Source organism: Microcaecilia unicolor, chromosome 1 (assembly GCF_901765095.1).
Source record: "Microcaecilia unicolor chromosome 1, aMicUni1.1, whole genome shotgun sequence".
NCBI classification, from domain to species: domain Eukaryota; kingdom Metazoa; phylum Chordata; class Amphibia; order Gymnophiona; family Siphonopidae; genus Microcaecilia; species Microcaecilia unicolor.
The window spans coordinates 81,098,043-81,116,156 of NC_044031.1; the positions used below are offsets into that span (position 1 = coordinate 81,098,043).

An 18,114-nucleotide genomic window follows, 5' to 3' on the forward strand; every position below is an offset into this window, starting at 1 on the left:
GTAGATGATATGTCACTCAGTATTTCTGAGTAGGTTCTGGTTGTGACCCAAAGAGCACGATGAACCATCTGAACAAGTCCCTAAAGTCTGTCTTGCAGAAGAAAAGAAATTCACTTGATCTGTGTCCAGAAAGCCTCCATATTGGTAGGAGGTTGACTGTCAAAGCATTTCAGGAATCTCAAGTACTGAAGTAGGGCAAAGGTCTTGTTTCCAAATCAGTTTTCCAGACCTGAGAACGGAGCTGCTAGAAACCAATCATCAGGCTAATATAAAACAAGAAGACCGTGCCTGAGTAGGTGGGTTGCTACAAATCACCAAACATTTGGTAAACAGACATGGAGAAGAGGAGAATCCAAAAGGAAGGGTTCTGCAGCGCTATGAAGTCATCCAGCTTCAGGATGGAGACATTTTGACCAATCCTAATTTTGAACATACATCACAAAGCAGTGTACTATTTGTAGTCCCCGATTCTACCCATTCACATCAGTGCTGCAAGTCCTATAAATAAAACAGGAATGGGTTGATTGAAATCCAAGACTGGCCAAAAATCTACCCCCTGGAACAAGGTAACCCGGCAGCTTTGATCTTGGTTAGTCTGCAGGGTAAAGCAAAGACACTTTCTCTAGTCTGGATTAATCGGTATATGAACACAAGAATCTGAGATTTAACAAAAACTCTTGTCCCCTGGTTAAATTCCTTCTGAACTTTTCTTTTGCAAGAACAGTCCTCTTGACTTCTTCAACATGAGGAAATATCTGGGAAAGACTTGTTTTATCTCTTGAAATGAACTTGTTCTCCTGCAATGGTTTGAAGTTGTATTCTGATCTCAACTAGGTGAAGTTGGAAATGAGAGTGCTTGGGCTTAGCTGAGTGGCCTTCACAAAGGAACAGAAAAAATACAGGTGATTGCTTGATCTGATGATTCTCAGCACCAAAGGAGTCTTTTCTCCTATTTCTGGAGACAAAAAATGTACTCAATCCCTAACTAGAAAGGGCAAGGTACATATTTTAAAGGAAGCAGAGGGTTGGATGCTTCATTCAAAAAGATGTTTCTTTGAACTGAGCTGGAGCAATTTCCTTAGCCTGCCTTCTTTGTAATGGAGCACAGAACTTACTACTTCTAGGTCTATGATAGAAGATTGGAATGCGCCAATTACTAAAGTACTAAAGTTTTAGATGGTGTGGCTCCCTTGAAAGAAAGGCAAAGTAAGAGGGTTTATTCTTCTCCTTGGTTCAATGAGGAATTATTGACTCATAAAAGAGCTTGCAGAAGGTTGGAAAGGAAGTGGAATAAATTAAAGAATGATCGGTCTATTTTGGATGGCAAGAAACAAATTAAACAATACAAGTAGTATACAGAGCTTATAAAAGGGTATACAATACACATCGAACTTGGTTATTTCAGCAATCAAAAAATGATCAGGATAACAGGATCACTTGTATATTACCATATACACAATCAGTTGTAGAAGCTAGGAAGCTTATTTGTACACATTGGCCCATTTTCTCTCTGCATACACAATTTACTCAAATTCATTGTTTTGTTTATACAAGAGGCCACAACTTGGGGGAAAAGTTTTCTATTAATAGACAAAAACAAAACAATTTTCATCAAGCAATTTCAGGACATTTAAAATGTGGAGTGTGAAGATAATGAACAAGACGAAAAGACTCTACTTGGCTGCCTACCACTGTGACCGATACCATCTGCTGGAGATCCGGATGGGTTGAAGCAATTGGTGTGGCAGGAAACAACGGCTATTACAACTCCTTTGCGCCGCTATAGTACTTTGGAGCCTTGCCTGTCTGGGGTGGGCTTCTGGGTTTGGAAGTACATAAGTACATAAGTAGTGCCATACTGGGAAAGACCAAAGGTCCATCTAGCCCAGCATCCTGTCACCGACAGTGGCCAATCCAGGTCAAGGGCACCTGGCACGCTCCCCAAACGTAAAAACATTCCAGACAAGTTATACCTAAAAATGCGGAATTTTTCCAAGTCCATTTAATAGCGGTCTATGGACTTGTCCTTTAGGAATCTATCTAACCCCTTTTTAAACTCCGTCAAGCTAACCGCCCGTACCACGTTCTCCGGCAACGAATTCCAGAGTCTAATTACACGTTGGGTGAAGAAAAATTTTCTCCGATTCGTTTTAAATTTACCACACTGTAGCTTCAACTCATGCCCTCTAGTCCTAGTATTTTTGGATAGCGTGAACAGTCGCTTCACATCCACCCGATCCATTCCACTCATTATTTTATACACTTCTATCATATCTCCCCTCAGCCGTCTCTTCTCCAAGCTGAAAAGCCCTAGCCTTCTCAGCCTCTCTTCATAGGAAAGTCGTCCCATCCCCACTATCATTTTCGTCGCCCTTCGCTGTACCTTTTCCAATTCTACTATATCTTTTTTGAGATACGGAGACCAGTACTGAACACAATACTCCAGGTGCGGTCGCACCATGGAGCGATACAACGGCATTATAACATCCGCACACCTGGACTCCATACCCTTCCTAATAACACCCAACATTCTATTCGCTTTCCTAGCCGCAGCAGCACACTGAGCAGAAGGTTTCAGCGTATCATCGACGACGACATGAGTGTTAAGTGGCAGGCGCTCAGTCGGCATGGTTGAGGTGTGGGGGAGGTAAGGGTGTCTATAGGACACTGCCCTTTCCCTCAAGGATACTCCCTCACAGTGTCAGAACCACCTCAAGATCCATAGTCCTGCCGAAGGGGGAAGAGACATGGAGAGGTGGAACCAGAAGAGTAGGAACTAGGACATAGAAATGCTAGGGGCACAGCTAGGTTAAGATGGCCCAAAAGGAAGCAGTGACGCCCCAGGGCAAAGGCCTCCACTATTATGTGTGAATTGCCACTGCTACAAGTAGGCCAAGCTTCATTTGGAACCTCACAGCTTTTGTATTTTCAGCTGAGTATTTGAGGAACCAGGCCAGGGACAAGTAAAGTGTGCCACTGTGCTGAGAGACAATAAGATACACAGTGGCCCTACAGGAGCATTACGGACTAGTTTTATATTGTTTTTTTTCTTCTGCTTCTGAAAATGGAATAGGGCTCTGACCTACAGCTTTAATAAATGTTGTTTTTGTCTGTAACCGCTGTCTGGTTCTGTCTTACTTGGGCGCCCTCGTTCATGTTACCATAAGGCTGCTGGTATAGATGGGCAAATTGGATAGGCCATATGGTCGTCTCCTATGATTTATAAGCATGGCATAAACTGTACTATGTCTCTGTGAAAAGTTGGTTGATACTTATAAATGACTCCTGGCTGGTGCAAAAGGGGCTCCCACTAAATATTAATTTAAGGAGTATGAAAGACTGAGGCAAAACAAGCCGTGAAGAGGATTAAAAGAAAGCAGGTGACTGGATATTTAGTATGGGTTTTAGAAATGAGTGTGGAGACGACTGCAAAAGTGCTTCTCTTTGATAATCTTGAGGGGAGGAGGAGGGCGGTAGGAGGGGTTGAAAAAAAGATTGTTAAAGGAAGTTCTGCTGTTGGCCTGGAAATGAGTCCTACTTAATTGCAGAAGTTCAGAACTGCACAATATTATGCAGCAGAGAAGTTTATTAAACCTGATGGTGACAGAACAGAGTCCGATTTAGGAACAACTGTGGAACTAGACTATATGCCATTACGTAAGAAGTTGATAAATTTTATGTTATTATTTTATATGATGTATTTTTGTTATTCCTCACTTTTTTGTGGGTTCTTGAATCTTAAACTGCCTGGAATCTTCTGCTGAGATAGGTGCGGTATTATAAGCTGTGAATTAGATTAGAACTCATTAACCCATGGGGCATGCAGTTCGTTATTAAATGATTAAAGAGGAAAGTTTAAGAGCAGGAGCAATGTGGAGGGAAATATAGTCACTGTAAATGTTGGAAGAGGATGAAAGGGTGGGTTTAAATAATGCTGGCATGTGAATAAAATTTAACAGTTCCTCAGGGGCAATAGGAGAGAAAGTGGAAAATATTTGTTCATAATAATTTTATGTTTAATTTGGAGATGGACAGTGTGAGTGGTGGAGTGGCCTAGTGGTTAGGGTGGTGGACTTTGGTCCTGGGGATCTAAGGAACCAAGTTCGATTCCCACTTCAGGCACAGGCAGCTCCTTGTGACTCTGGGCACGTCACTTCACCCTCCATTGTCCCTTGTAAGCCGCATTGAGCCTGCCATGAGTGGGAAAGTGCGGGGTACAAATGTAACAAAAAAAAATTTGTTGAATAGCTTGTTAAAAATTAAATCCTGTCCAGAAGGAGAGAGACTGAAAAATAAAATAAAAATACAATCTTATGAGACCACTACAATGATCAATTAGGTTGTTATGTGATTAGTGTCCAAAACCCAAATACTACATGCATTGAGCTGATGGTGTTGTAATTTAAGTTAATAATGTGCACAGGGTCTAAATCATGCAGGCACAGCACAAGACAAATCTCTGCTGGAGGCAGATCAGCAGAATTTAGAAGAGATATCTGTTTTCAGATTTTACAAATAGTTTTTTTTTTTTGTTTTTTGAGGGGGGTAGGGACTTCTGCAGGTTTTTAAAGTTGGCAAATTAACACTAAATAAACAACTTACAGAACATTTTATCTAACATTCTGAGTGGTTAACAATGTAAGAAATAATTATAAAAATAAAAAACTGATATTAATTATATGATTACAATAGAGGTAAAATAAATCATATAAAAATACAATTAAAAATCATACAACCACAAACCAGCACAAATAGTGATGTTGCTGCCTTCTTCACAATGCCGGCCCCATGTACCTCAACCTCATTCTGAAGAGTAGGTCTCCAGAATACGAGACTAGCTAATTCAATTATCATGCAAAAGTAAATTCTTTCACAAAGGTCTCCTCCAAATATACCAAAATAGCAACAAGATGGTAATGATTCTTGATCACTATCTATGTGAACCAGATGTTACCTGATCATCTACGGAGTAGTAAATTTAAAACGAATCGGATAAAAGTTTTCTTCACTCGACATGTAATTAACCTCAGGAATTCGTTGCCAGAGAATGTGGTAAAGGCGGTTAGCTTAGCGGTGTTTAAAAAAAGGTTTGGATGGCTTCCTAAAGGAAAATTCCATAGACCATTCTTAAAAAGGACTTGGGAAAAATCCACTGCCTATTTCTAGGATAAGCAGCATAAAATGTTTTGTACTTTTTTGGGATCTTGCCAGGTATTTGTGACCTGTATTGGCCACTGTTGGAAATAGGATGCTGGGCTTGATGGACCTTTGGTCTGTCCTAGTATGGCAATAGTTATGTACTTATTCAGTATTTCTGTGCTACAGCACTGAGGTACCCAGTTACTTTCACTCTTCCCAATCCACCATACCTTCTTTAGCACATAAATCTTTTCAGTTTGTTCCTTTCCTCCTATTAATTTGTTAAAGCCATTTGTTTACCTCTCTTACTGATGTTTTATATCCCCTACTGGATGCCAAAAGTACCCAATACCCAATACACAGCACTTAACCTGTTTAGCAAATTATATTAGGGAGAACAGGTGTTCTTGAAATGTTATATTCGGAATAGTGCTGTTTTATTATGTTATATATAATATTTATATAGTGCTCTTCTTTGACATAGTCCTGCCCAAAGTGGTTCACAAAAGACAAGAATAATTCAATATATCACATTTATATTAAATTACATGGCTGTATTCCACCGTTAGTGAGAAAAAGATTGGGGTTAGGCTCCGGGTTATGTGTTCTATGCTTCAGTAATTTGTAGTGATATTTCATTGTATTTGAATGCTGTACACTGCTTTAGAGTGTGTAGTTAAAAAAGCAGATCTACACCTGTAAAATTGAAATGAAATGAAACTTTAACAAAAGAATTTATCAAACTGTGTTTATCACAAAGGGCTGCAGCTTTTTTTCTCATTTTAATTTGCTTTTAAAAACTACTGCACTTTTGCAGACTGGAACTAGTAGCTAAATGAGACCGTACTTTTGAAGCTGTCGCAGTCTCTGCCGGAGCTCCTGAGTGGCAATGGGTAGTGATATGTCAGAAGCAATGCTTGGTGTTGGTTCTTTCACTGAGAGGTGGGTGGGAGAATGGCTGAAGGCTGAGCCTGCCAGGCTGGAAGAGCTCTGGGTGAGATTAGTCAGAGGCTTAGGGCTGGCATTTGGAGGACTGATTTGCTCATTCTCCTTTTCTGTCTTATTAGTTTCAGTGGCTGTGGCATGCTGTGACGGTCTGCTGGCATTGGTGGTCGAAGACCCTGGGCCATGGGGTGCAGGAGTAGGCTGCTGTGGTTTGTGAACAGAAGACCTCTTGACTTGGGATGGCAAATGCTGATCTGAAGATCTTGTTGGTTTTTCGCTGGAAAGTATCTACAGCATTAAAAAAAAGCACAAGGTCAACATGTTAAAGAGCAGTGAAAACATTAAGAGTTGGCAATGTCGTTTGACATGCTTACTAACAGAAGTTAAGGATATTCAGTGCTATCTGCCAAACCCTTTCCCATACAAATTCTGCAAACACTGTTTAAAGGGATCCTACTATAAATGAATAGTATATTAGAATATAGAGCATTAGATTCTATTAAGCCATAGATCAAGTTTGGTTACAGTACAACCAATGTCAAACTTAATAGCCTGCACATCTTGGAGAATGAGATACGATGGTATAAACTGCAATGCCTTCTCTCCTACATTTGAGAATAGAAAACCTGTGGCAGAAAACTCTGCAGCCCACAGTGAGCACGAACTCAGTGCATATTGATAATAATCTGAAGTATAAAAAGTTAAAATATCAGCATCCCTAAATAAAGGAGAAGGAGACGACATAAGCATACGCCTAATTTGAGGGGCAATGGAAGTGAAGTCAGAACAACAGGATGAGGGGGTGAACTCTCTCTTCCTCATGTACCTGTTTTCTCCTTTATCTCTATTTTCTCATTGTCTTCACTTTCCATCTTATCAAGTGTGCCTTTCTCTCTCCTCTCCACCTTCCCTCTGTTTTCTCTCACATTCTCTCCTTTCCCATCACTTTTCTTCCCATCTTCCCATCATCTAATCCTCTCCCGTCCTTCACCTTCTCTCCTCTTCCATTCCACCTTTCATCTTCCTCTCTCTCTCTATCCCTTATTTCCAACTCCCAACTCTATCCTCACTGCAGAGAAAAACATCTCAAATCCAAGTTTTGAAATAACGATTTGGACATCATTTCTTCTCTTTGGAAAATGAGCCCATAGATTAACTGCAAGGTCTGTAATATACAGACACAGACAAGCCAAGAGCAGCAACTGAGGGGTTTTAAGTCTGCAGTAGAAATTAAGGGCCCTGTTTACTGTTATAGGAACGTTAGCATTGTTAACCATGTACGTGCGTTAACTGTGAATGCACCTACAATATCCCTATAGGCGCCTACACAGTTAGCACGCTCGCTAATTGTAGGCGCATTAAAAATGCTAATGCGCCTTAGTAAACAGGGTACTAAATGGTTTATTAAAGCCCATAGGAAGGTAAAATTATGTATAATCATACCTGATAATTTTCTTTCCATTAATCATAGCTGATCAATCCATAGACTGGTGGGTTGTGTCCATCTACCAGCAGGTGGAGATAGAGAGCAAACTTTTGCCTCCCTATATGTGGTCATGTGCTGCCGGAAACTCCTCAGTATGTCGATATCAAAGCTCCATCCGCAGGACTCAGCACTTAGAGAATTACACCCACGAAGGGACACTCTGCCCAGCTCACCACCGCCGAAACGGGGGAGGGGAATTAACCCAGCTCATCCCCACACAAGTGGGGGAGGGGAATCCGTCCAGCTCATCCCCGCGGAGCGGGGGAGGGACACCACACCCGCCGATGCGGGGGGATCTGGCTTATCCTGCAACCGCAACCGCGGGAGTAGCTGACTGACCCTAACACCGCCGAAGCGGGAGGGGTACAAAGCTGCCCTACCGCCGCACGAAGCGGGAGGGAGTGCCGGCAGAATTTATGTCTCAATCCAGCCCCGTAAAACGGAGGGGAGAGGAATGCAGCAGCTCACTGTAACACAAAGTCGTCTCAACTCTTGAAGAATCCAAGTGAAAGAAGAACTTGAACACGAAGTCCTCCTGAAGTAACTGAAGGCTAAACTTGAACCTAAAATTCAACCAGAATATAAACAGTACAGATATCTGGGAGGGGCTATGGATTGATCAGCTATGATTAATGGAAAGAAAATTATCAGGTATGATTATACATAATTTTACCTTCCATATCATCAAGCTGATCAATCCATAGACTGGTGGGATGTACCGAAGCAGTACTCACCCAGGGCGGGACATAGAAATCCCTGACCTCAACACTGAAGCTCCAAACCGGGCCTCCGCCCGTGCAGCCACAGTCAAACGGTAATGCTTGGAGAATGTATGAGCCGAAGCCCACGTTGCCGCCTTGCATATCTCTTCCAAGGAGACGGATCCGGCCTCTGCCATCGATGCCGCCTGAGCTCTCGTGGAGTGAGCCTTCAGCTGGATAGGCGGCACCTTCCCCGCGGCCACATAAGCCGCTGCAATGGCTTCCTGGACCCATCTTGCCACTGTAGGCTTAGCAGCCTGCAGACCCTTACGAGGACCTGCAAACAGGACAAACAGATGATCCGATTTCCGGAAATCATTGGTCACTTCCAAGTATCTGATGATGACTCGTCTCACATCCAGATATTCAAGAGCGGAGTACTCCTCTGGGTAGTCCTCCCTACGAAAGGAAGGGAGACAGAGCTGCTGATTCACATGGAAGCGAGAACCAATCTTGGGCAGGAAGGAAGGCACTGTGCGAATAGTCACTCCTGCCTCAGTGCACTGCAGAAAAGGCTCTCGACATGAGAGCGCCTGGAGCTCGGAAACTCTTCTGTCTGAAGTGATAGCCACCAAAAAGACTGCTTTCAACGTCAGGTCTTTCAGAGATGCCCTCGACAAGGGTTCCAAAGGCGGCTTCTGCAATGCTCTTAGCACAAGGTTGAGATTCCACGCAGGCACCACTGAGTGCAGAGGAGGGTGCAGGTGATTAACTCCCTTGAGAAAGCGCACCACATCTGGCTGCGAAGCCAGGGAAGCACCCTTCAGGCGGCCCCTGAAGCAAGCCAGAGCCGCTACCTGGACTTTAAGGGAACTGAGCGACAGGCCTTTCTCCAGACCTTCTTGCAGGAACGCCAACACTGAAGAAATTGGAGCAGTGAAGGGAGAAAGTGAGCCTGCTTCACACCATGCTGCAAAGATACGCCAAACCCTGGCGTAAGCAGTAGAAGTAGAGCGCTTCCTCGCTCTCAGCATAGTGGCGATGACCTTGTCTGAGAAGCCCTTCTTCCTCAGACGCTGCCGCTCAATAGCCAGGCCGTAAGACCAAAGGGAGAGGGATCCTCCATCACCACGGGACCCTGATGTAACAGGCCCTGCTCCACTGACAGCCGCAGAGGATCGTCGACTGAGAGCCTGAACAAGTCCGCATACCAGGGACGTCTGGGCCAATCCGGACCCACCAGGATTACCCTGCCGGGATGCTTTGCCACCCGGTCTAGCACCCTGCCCAACATGGGCCAGGGCGGGAACACATAGAGGAGCTCTTGTGTCGGCCACTGTTGGAGAAGAGCATCTACTCCCAGGGATCGAGGGTCCCGTCCTCTGCTGAAAAAGCGCGGCACTTGGCCATTGGCGCCATCAGATCTAGGCTCGGCTGGCCCCAGCGCTTCGTGATGTCCAAGAACGCCTGAGCAGATAGTTGCCACTCTCCGGGCTCCAAGGTATGGCGACTGAGAAAGTCCGCCTTGACATTCATGACTCCGGCAATGTGGGCCGCTGAAAGCTGCTCCAGGTTCGCTTCCGCCCACTGGCAAAGACTCATAGCCTCCTTGGCTAGAGGGGCGCTCTGGTACCTCCCTGGCGGTTGATATAGGCCACAGCCGTGGCATTGTCCGACAGGACCCGTACAGGCTTCAACACGAGTACCGGGATGAACTCCAATAACACCAAGCGAATGGCTCTGAGTTCCAGGAGGTTGATAGACCACTTGCCTCTGCAGGAGACTAGAGCCCCTGCGCTGTCCTTCCCAAGCAGTGGGCTCCCCAGCCCATCAAAGAGGCGTCTGTCGTGACGACAATCCACTCCGGGGTCACCAGAGGCAATCCTGCAGACAACTTGTCTGTCTGCGTCCACCAGCTCAGCGCCTTGCGCACTGCTGGGTCCACGGGAAGGCGCACAGCATAATCCTCCGACATCGGAGTCCAGCGCAGCAGCAGAGATAGCTGTAGTGGTCTCATATGAGCCCTGGCCCAGGGCACTACTTCCATCGTGGCCGTCATAGAGCCCAACAGCTGCACGTAGTCCCAAGCCCGAATAGGAGAGGCTACTAGGAACTAGTCCACCTGAGCCTGAAGCTTGACAATCCGATTGTCTGGCAGGAACACTCTGCCCACTTGGGTGTCGAATCGAACTCCCAGATACACCAGGGACTGAGTCGGGCGCAGCTGGCTCTTCTTCCAGTTGATGATCCATCCCAGGGAGCTCAAAAGAGCAACTACCCGGTCCATAGCTTTGCCGCACTCTGCATAAGAGGGGGCTCGGATCAACCAGTCGTCCAGATAAGGATGGACTTGTACTCCTTCCTTTAGCAGGAAGGCCGCTATGACCCCCATTACTTTGGAAAAGGTCCGCGGAGCAGTAGCCAACCCGAAAGGGAGGGCTCTGAACTGGAAGTGTCGTCTCAGGACTGTAAAACGCAGAAAGCGTTGGAGAGGAGGCCAGATGGGAATATGCAGGTACGCTTCCTTGATGTCCAAGGAAGCCAAGAACTCTCCTGCCTTCACTGCCGCTATAACAGAGCGGAGAGTCTCCATGCGAAAGTGCCTCACTTTCCAGGCCCGATTGACCCCTTTGAGGTCGAGGATAGGCCGGACAGAACCTCCTTTCTTTGGAACCACAAAGTAAATGGAGTAACGTCCCTTGCCAATCTGATTTTTTGGCACCGGAACGACCGCACCCAGGCGGATCAGGTTGTCCAAGGTCTGCTGCACTACCACAGCTTGACCGGAGACTTGCAGGGAGAGAGTACAAACCCGTCTCTTAAGGGTTGGCAGAACTCTAGCTTGTAGCCGTCTCTGATGACTTCCAGCACCCACGCGTCTGAAGTTATAGTGGTCCACTCGCCCAGAAACGAGGACAGCCGTCCTCCAATCTGCACTGGGGCGTGGACCAAGGCCCCGTCATTGGGTACGAGACCCTGGGGGAGGACCGGAGGGAGCACCTCCGGGACGGCGGTCTCTGCGAAAGGAATGCTGCTTGGGGGAGAAATTCCTCTTGAAGGAAGAGGGGGCAGAGGAACCCGACTTGCCCGGGCGGTATGGAGGTATCGGGACGAGTACTAACCCGAGCCCTGACCTCTGGTAATTTCTTGCCCTTAGACGTGCCGAGATCGGTCACGATTTTGTCCAGCTCGACCCCAAAGAGCAGCTTGCCTTTAAAAGGCAATCTAGCCAGGCGGGATTTAGAGGCGTGGTCAGCAGACCAATGTTTCAGCCAAAGCCACCGCCGCGCAGAGACTGTCTGAGCCATGCCTTTAGCTGAGGCTCTCCAGACATCATACAGCAAGTCTGCCAAATAGGCTAAGCCCGATTCCAGGGCCGGCCAATCAGCCCTCAAGGAATGATCCGAGGGGGAAGCCCGCTGCACCATAGTCCGGCACGCCCTGGCCACATAGGAGCCGCAAACTGAGGCCTGCAAACTTAAAGCAGCTGCCTCCAAGGACGACCTTAAGGCCGCCTCCAATCTTCTGTCTTGGGCGTCCTTTAGGGCCGTGCCACCTTCCACCGGCAACGCCGTTTTCTTAGTCACCGCAGTGATTAAAGAATCCACGGTAGGCCACAGATAGGCCTCACGTTCACTCACAGCCAAAGGATAGAGGCGGGACATAGCCCTAGCCACTTTAAGGCTCGTTTCCGGGACATCCCATTGAGCCGCAATTAAGGTGTGCATGGCATCATGCACGTGGAAGGTTCTAGGCGGGCGCTTCGTCCCCAGCATAATGGCAGAGCCAACAGGGGCTGAGGGAGAGACGTCCTCCGGAGAGGAAATCTTCAAAGTGTCCATGGCCTGTAACAACAGGTTGGGCAAATCCTCTGGGCTAAAAAGCCGCGCTGCAGAGGGGTCATCCGCTCCATCCGAGCGGGGATCTATCTCCTCCAAGGAATCCGCAAAGGATCGTTGGGAGACCTCAGACACGCTGCCCTCATCTACATCGGAGGAGACAAAAGTCCTCCAAGGCCTGGAAATCAACCCGAGGGCGTTTACCTCTGGGAACCTCAACCTCTTTATCAGAAGAGGGAGCAGGGGCAGCGTTTTGCATGAGGAAAGCCTGATGCAGCAGCAAAACAAACTCGGGGGAGAAACCCCCCAGACTGTGCACTTCCGCAGCCTGGGCAACAGCCCTAGACGCACTCTCAACCGGCGCTCGCAATAGCGGGGGAGAGACATGCTGCGCATCCAAAATGGCGTCCGGCGCGAACTCCGTGAAGGAGCCGCGCGGGAAGAACGGCGCTTAACTTTAGCCGCTTTTGTGCCGTCGCCCAAATTAAGGGCGTTCATGGCATTAATGTCTCCAACCTCAAGGGCGGCCCCGAAGAAGCCGTCCGAGCCGCGTGGCCGGCCAAGATGGCGGAGGCGAGGAGCGGGGGATGGGCGTTTATGGCGGGAAAAAACCGCCACGCCGGAGGAACGACCGGGACATTCATCGGTCACTAAACTATCACCCATCAAGGGCGAATCAGGTTGTAAAACCCCCGCATCCCCTCTAGAAGCGCTCCAGCGATCCGGGGAGCGACCCTTTGCGCCCTCGCCCTCCGACGCCATTGCCACGAGGAGAAGAATCGGGGAACCCCCTGCCCGCTATAAAAAGGTAAAATTACCTGCTTGCCGCTCCGAGCTGTAACGAACTGGTGTCCCAGTGAGTAGCTGCAATGAACGTTTAAAGAAACGTCGAATTAAACGCCTTTAAAGACGTTTAAAAATATTTTTTTTTTTTTTTTTTTTTTTAAACGGAGCCAGCGGGAGGGGGGAGAAAAGGAGGGACCTGGCACCACCAGGTTTGCACTTGCTCAAAAGAGCCCTCAACCCCAGGCCTCAACAAAACCTAAGGATTAGGCTTGGAGGCCTAGCCAGAGCTGCTGCTGTGTGTGACCACCACCTGCTGAGATAGAGAACATACTGGGGAGTTTCCGGCAGCACATGACCACATATAGGGAGGCAAAAGTTTGCTCTCTATCTCCACCTGCTGGTAGATGGACACAACCCACCAGTCTATGGATTGATCAGCTTGATGATATGGAAAGTATTTTTCATTGCAAGGCCCGGGGGCCAGTCGTGGTCTCCTATTTCCCCAGTATACAATCTCTCTCTACCTTTTTTTCAGACTTGGTTCTGGCATACCTCTATAATTGTTATTTCATTTAATATCTGTACCACACAGCCCACGGTGAGTTTGAGCTATGTACTGCCCAAAATCCCACTCTATTTTCATAAGATTGACAGGCTGATGCAAAAAGCTACTACGAGCCAAACAGTTCAGTTACTATGGGGTTAAAGTGCAGGTTACTGAATGAGCAATGCAGAAAGGCATTGAGTGTGGGTGTTAACTTACATGGTAAATAAGGTCACATACCATTCCTCTGCAATGTAATTAAAAATAAAAACACCAACAAAACCCACGGCTACCCCTTCTTTAATCTAATTTATTGGTTACCGATTTATACTCATATTATTTTTTAAACTGGCATGCTTGGTTTTTAAAATATTCAAAGGTTTAAGCCTGGACTACCTGATTGGCCTATTTTATTTTCCATCTTTACCTAACCTATCTCTAGCTGGAGAATCACGCCTTACGTATTTTCCTTCTTTTTCCGGCGTTCCTGGTGTTCCTTGTCCATTGAGCTGAGAACTGTATCTTCCTATTATGTTTTTCAATAAGGTTTGAAAACTTAGAAAGTATTTATAATAATATTTTGTACTTCTTACAATTTTTATTTTTTTGTAATTTGCTTTCACCTTTAACCAGGAGTTGGCACAATATAAGTACTGTATCATATCATAAAAGCTGTAAATAAAGCATATAAATAATACTCTAGTGTCCTGCCTCATCTATGGAAAGGAAACATAGGGGCCCTTTTTCAACGCTGTGGTGGAGCTACCATGGCGTTGGCACCTGCCAATCTGGCACTACCGCCGGCCTATCACAGGAGTGGGCGGTAGTGCCTCCCCCAGCACGCGCCATTTCTGGTGCGATAGAATTTTTTTTTGCATTGGGGGCTTACTGCCATGTTAGCATGGGAGCTCTTACTGACTCCTAAATAGATGAAAGGGCACCCCCCCTCCCCCCCGGAAATGGGCATGCAGCAAGATGACACTTACTGCAGAGCAATTTCCTTTTTTTTGCCTTTTACCCACTGCGGTAAAAGGGGCCTCAGTGTGCGGCAAATGTATGCACTGACGCTACCACAGGGCCCCTTTTACCGCAGCTTGGTAAGAGGTGCCCTTAGTGCTAAGCTCCTGACCCAGACAGCTAGCTTTGTGGGACCAGCTTGTAATGTCCACCTTTGTAAGAGACCAAAATAAAAAAAAACCCAAAAGGCACGTATAGTAATTGTTCCTTTTTGGAGGTTTAGCCTAATAGTGGAGGAGTAGCCTAGTGGTTAGTGCAGTGGACTTTGATCTTGGGGAACTGAGTTCGATTCCCACTGCAGCTCCTTGTGACTCTGGGCAAGTCACTTAACCCTCCATTGCCCCTGGTACAAAATAAGTACCTGAATATATGTAAACCGCTTTGCAAAAACCTCAGAAAGGCGGTATATCAAGTCCCATTTCCCTTTCCCATTATTCTATAAAAGTTCTGAACTGCATGTATAAATCAACATCTAGAGATATTTGGCCTGTGCAAAACAGGTATTTAGGTTGGATTGTTCCACGTTATCCTGGGGAGATGCACTTTTGCGCAGGATGCTATCGCATCTCTAAATTTCACAAAATACATAACAAGTAGCTGATTCTGAGCCTGATACTGTAGCTCAGATTTTGGATGATAAAGAGGGTAATATAACATGCTACTTAACTTCTGTGGCACAGATGCATATAATTACAACATTTTTAATAGGAAAAGTACCTGCATGCTTTTCCTTTGAAAATTAACCCAAAGAAAGCACCCACATCTGCTCTTGGGTATGAACCAATTTGCCATTTTATTTAATGTGTGCACTTTATCATGCATATCAGTGTAAACCACCCCCTAGAAATGTCTCTATGCAGGTCAGATAAACATATGCATATACACAAGTTTAGGCAATTGTATAAAAGGCAATTTCTACATGTAAAATGCTGTTTAATGAGCAGAAATGCCTTATAAAATTGTCCCCTAAATTTACTAATACTGTTTCCCCATAGATACAGGCTTAATAAATCAGGCCCTAAATTTAAGTTCATTTGTTGCCAGACCAAAAACAGATATGTCTGAGGCTGAAAATGAATTTAAATCTAGTCAAACTCTAAGCATCTAGACTGAGGCTTTCTATTGGATGCCTACGTTAATTGCCTAATGCTAAAAACACAGTGCTACCTTCCCCTAGGGCCATTCACTTTTTAGGACACCTAAATTCACAGGCTGCTGGGGGACAGGAATTTCCCCCTTATGGAATCTAGCTGACTCTCTACTTAGGAGGATTGATCTCCATTTTCTTGCACATAAAGATGTCTCACACTGTGCCATCCTGTGTTAATGTAATCTGGGTCCAATGTACTGTTTCAGTTAGGAAATCAGCAAAAAAGGAGTAGGATGGTCTGGCTCTTTCAATAACCCAGGGAGACGTATGTAGTTACAAAGTCTTTACGTAGGTTTTGAGGGTCCCTCCACCTTCAGTGGTCATACCTCATCCTCAGAAAATCAAACAGAACAGAAAGACTATAAAATACCCTGAGAGAAATCTTCATTTTTAGTGTACTATTTGGCCCTGAGTTACTAAGCTGGAACCGCTGATTCAGCGTCATTTCTTCACTGGCGAGCAGCTGAGTGAGAGGAATGCTGAGTTGACCCACAGAGGTATGATGAAAGTCATCCTTCACCTGCAAAAAAAAAAAAAAAAAAAGAATAAGGGCAACTCAGCTTGAGGAGACAGAGAAAGGAAAAAAAAGAGAGTCGCAAACAACCTTTTTGAAGGGATTTCATCATGCTCTATGGGGATGATTTAATAACTGCCCAAATTAGTGAAAAACATGTGACTTTTTAAAAAATGAAAGCATGCGTGTACTTACACGTTGAAAATCAACCCAGAAAAACTATCTGCAGTCATTTACAGCTGCTATTTGGTGCACAGTTTTTCTGAGGTAAAACATACACATATTTTTCAAAATCCTAAAGTGTGTGCACAAGAGCAAACTCCACTTTTTCCCTCATCCCTGGAAATGACTTCACCTAGTGCAGTTAAAATTCTGTGTATAAATTTATCCAGGCAATTTTTACAAAAGGAGCTTTTGTGGATAAAACACTGCTTTACCCATTTAAATAGCTTTCATAATTATCCTATATTCAACTATATAGACACATTTCAGGCAATTTAGGTATCTTGCCAGTTGCCCCTTCCAAATGTCACCCCATCCATCAGAACTCTACAATTGCTTATTATATCACTTTCCCTGGGTTTAAAAAAATGACTCATTCTATTCTTAGACCTCGAAATCAATTTTGTTCTCGAGCAACCCTCCTTTGCTTTGTGCCAAAGACTGTAGTCACCCCATTTTTAAGCTTCCCAGACTTAAAAAATATTCACATTAAGTAGACTGGACTATTGTTTAGTTTACTGAGCATTTGCTTAACTGCCTTTCTCAAAATCAAAGCAGTGTACAATCTAAAGGGAAAGATGAAAAGAACTACAAAAACAGAAAAGGATAGGATGAAAAAAATGGAAGGCTATATATTTATTTATTTATTTATTTATTTTATTTGTTGCATTTATACCTTGCTCTTTCCCGCTCGGTAGCAGGCTCAGTGCAGCTTACATAGTATGGAATTACATAGTATCACAGAAAGAACACAGCTGTAGCAATAGTAGAGGTATGATGTGGTTGTTAGGAAATAGGTTGAGATAGGTGAAATGGGCAGGGGATGTAGGGTTAGGAGAGGTAGGAGTGGTGTAGAGTGGGTTCATAGATTAAGTCTGGTCATATGGGTAGGCTTGCTTGAAGAGGTAAGTTTTTAGCAACTTCCGGAATGATAGATGGTCGCTAACTGTTCGAATGAGTCTTGGTAAGGCATTCCAGAATTGGCTGCCTGTAACGGAGAAATTGGATGCGTAGTACATTTTGTACTTGAGACCTTTGCAGTTGGGAAGGTGTAGATTGAGATATGTTCGAGAGGATTTTGATCCGTTTCTAGCTGGTAAGTCAATCAGGTTGGTCATGTAGCTTGGAGATTCTCTGTAGATAATCTTGTGAATCAGTGATTGGACTTTGAAGTTTATTTGTTCGTTGACAGGGAGCCAATGGAGTTTTTCATGAAGAGGTGTTGCGCTTTCAAATCGTGATTTACCAAAAATGAGTCTGGCTGCCGTGTTCTGGGCGGTCTGGATTTTTTCAGGATTTGGGCCTTACAGCCAATGAAAATGCTGTTGCAGTAGTCAGCGTGGGTAAGTACAGTGGATTGTACCAAGTTGCAGAAAGTTTTTAGGGGGAGATATGGTTTTACTCGTTTCAGCAACCACATCATGTTGAACATCTTCTTCGTCATGGCTTTTGCATGAGTTTCCAGAGTTAGGTGATTGTCTAATGTTACTCCTAGGATTTTTAGATTGTCGGATATGGGGATTGAGACATCAGGAGTAATCAGGGTAGTTGGGAGGAGTGTAGAGTATTGGGATGAGAGGATTAGGCATTGTTTTCTCTCCTTATTCATTTTCATCTTAAAAGCGTTAGCCCAGGAGGCTAAGATGTTCATACCAGTGATTATTTTATCGGAGATATCTGCTAGGTTGGATTGGAAAGGGATGAATATGGTAACGTCAACTGCATAAATGAAGGGGTTTAGTCCATGTTTAGATAGGGTCTTGGCCAAGGG

General features: G+C 45.1%; 1 protein-coding gene across 2 annotated transcripts in view; it reads right to left on the minus strand.

Moving 5' to 3' along the window:
• ESYT2 (extended synaptotagmin 2) overlaps nucleotides 1-18,114 on the minus strand; it is a 362,124-nt gene that overhangs the window by 60,043 nt on the left and 283,967 nt on the right. For both annotated transcript variants that reach the window (XM_030198737.1, XM_030198732.1), the window contains 2 exons: nucleotides 15,978-16,127; nucleotides 5,987-6,372 (listed from right to left, as the gene is read on the minus strand). In XM_030198737.1, coding sequence (XP_030054597.1) covers nucleotides 5,987-6,372; nucleotides 15,978-16,127 — 536 coding nt within the window. The remainder of the gene's footprint in view (nucleotides 1-5,986; nucleotides 6,373-15,977; nucleotides 16,128-18,114) is intronic.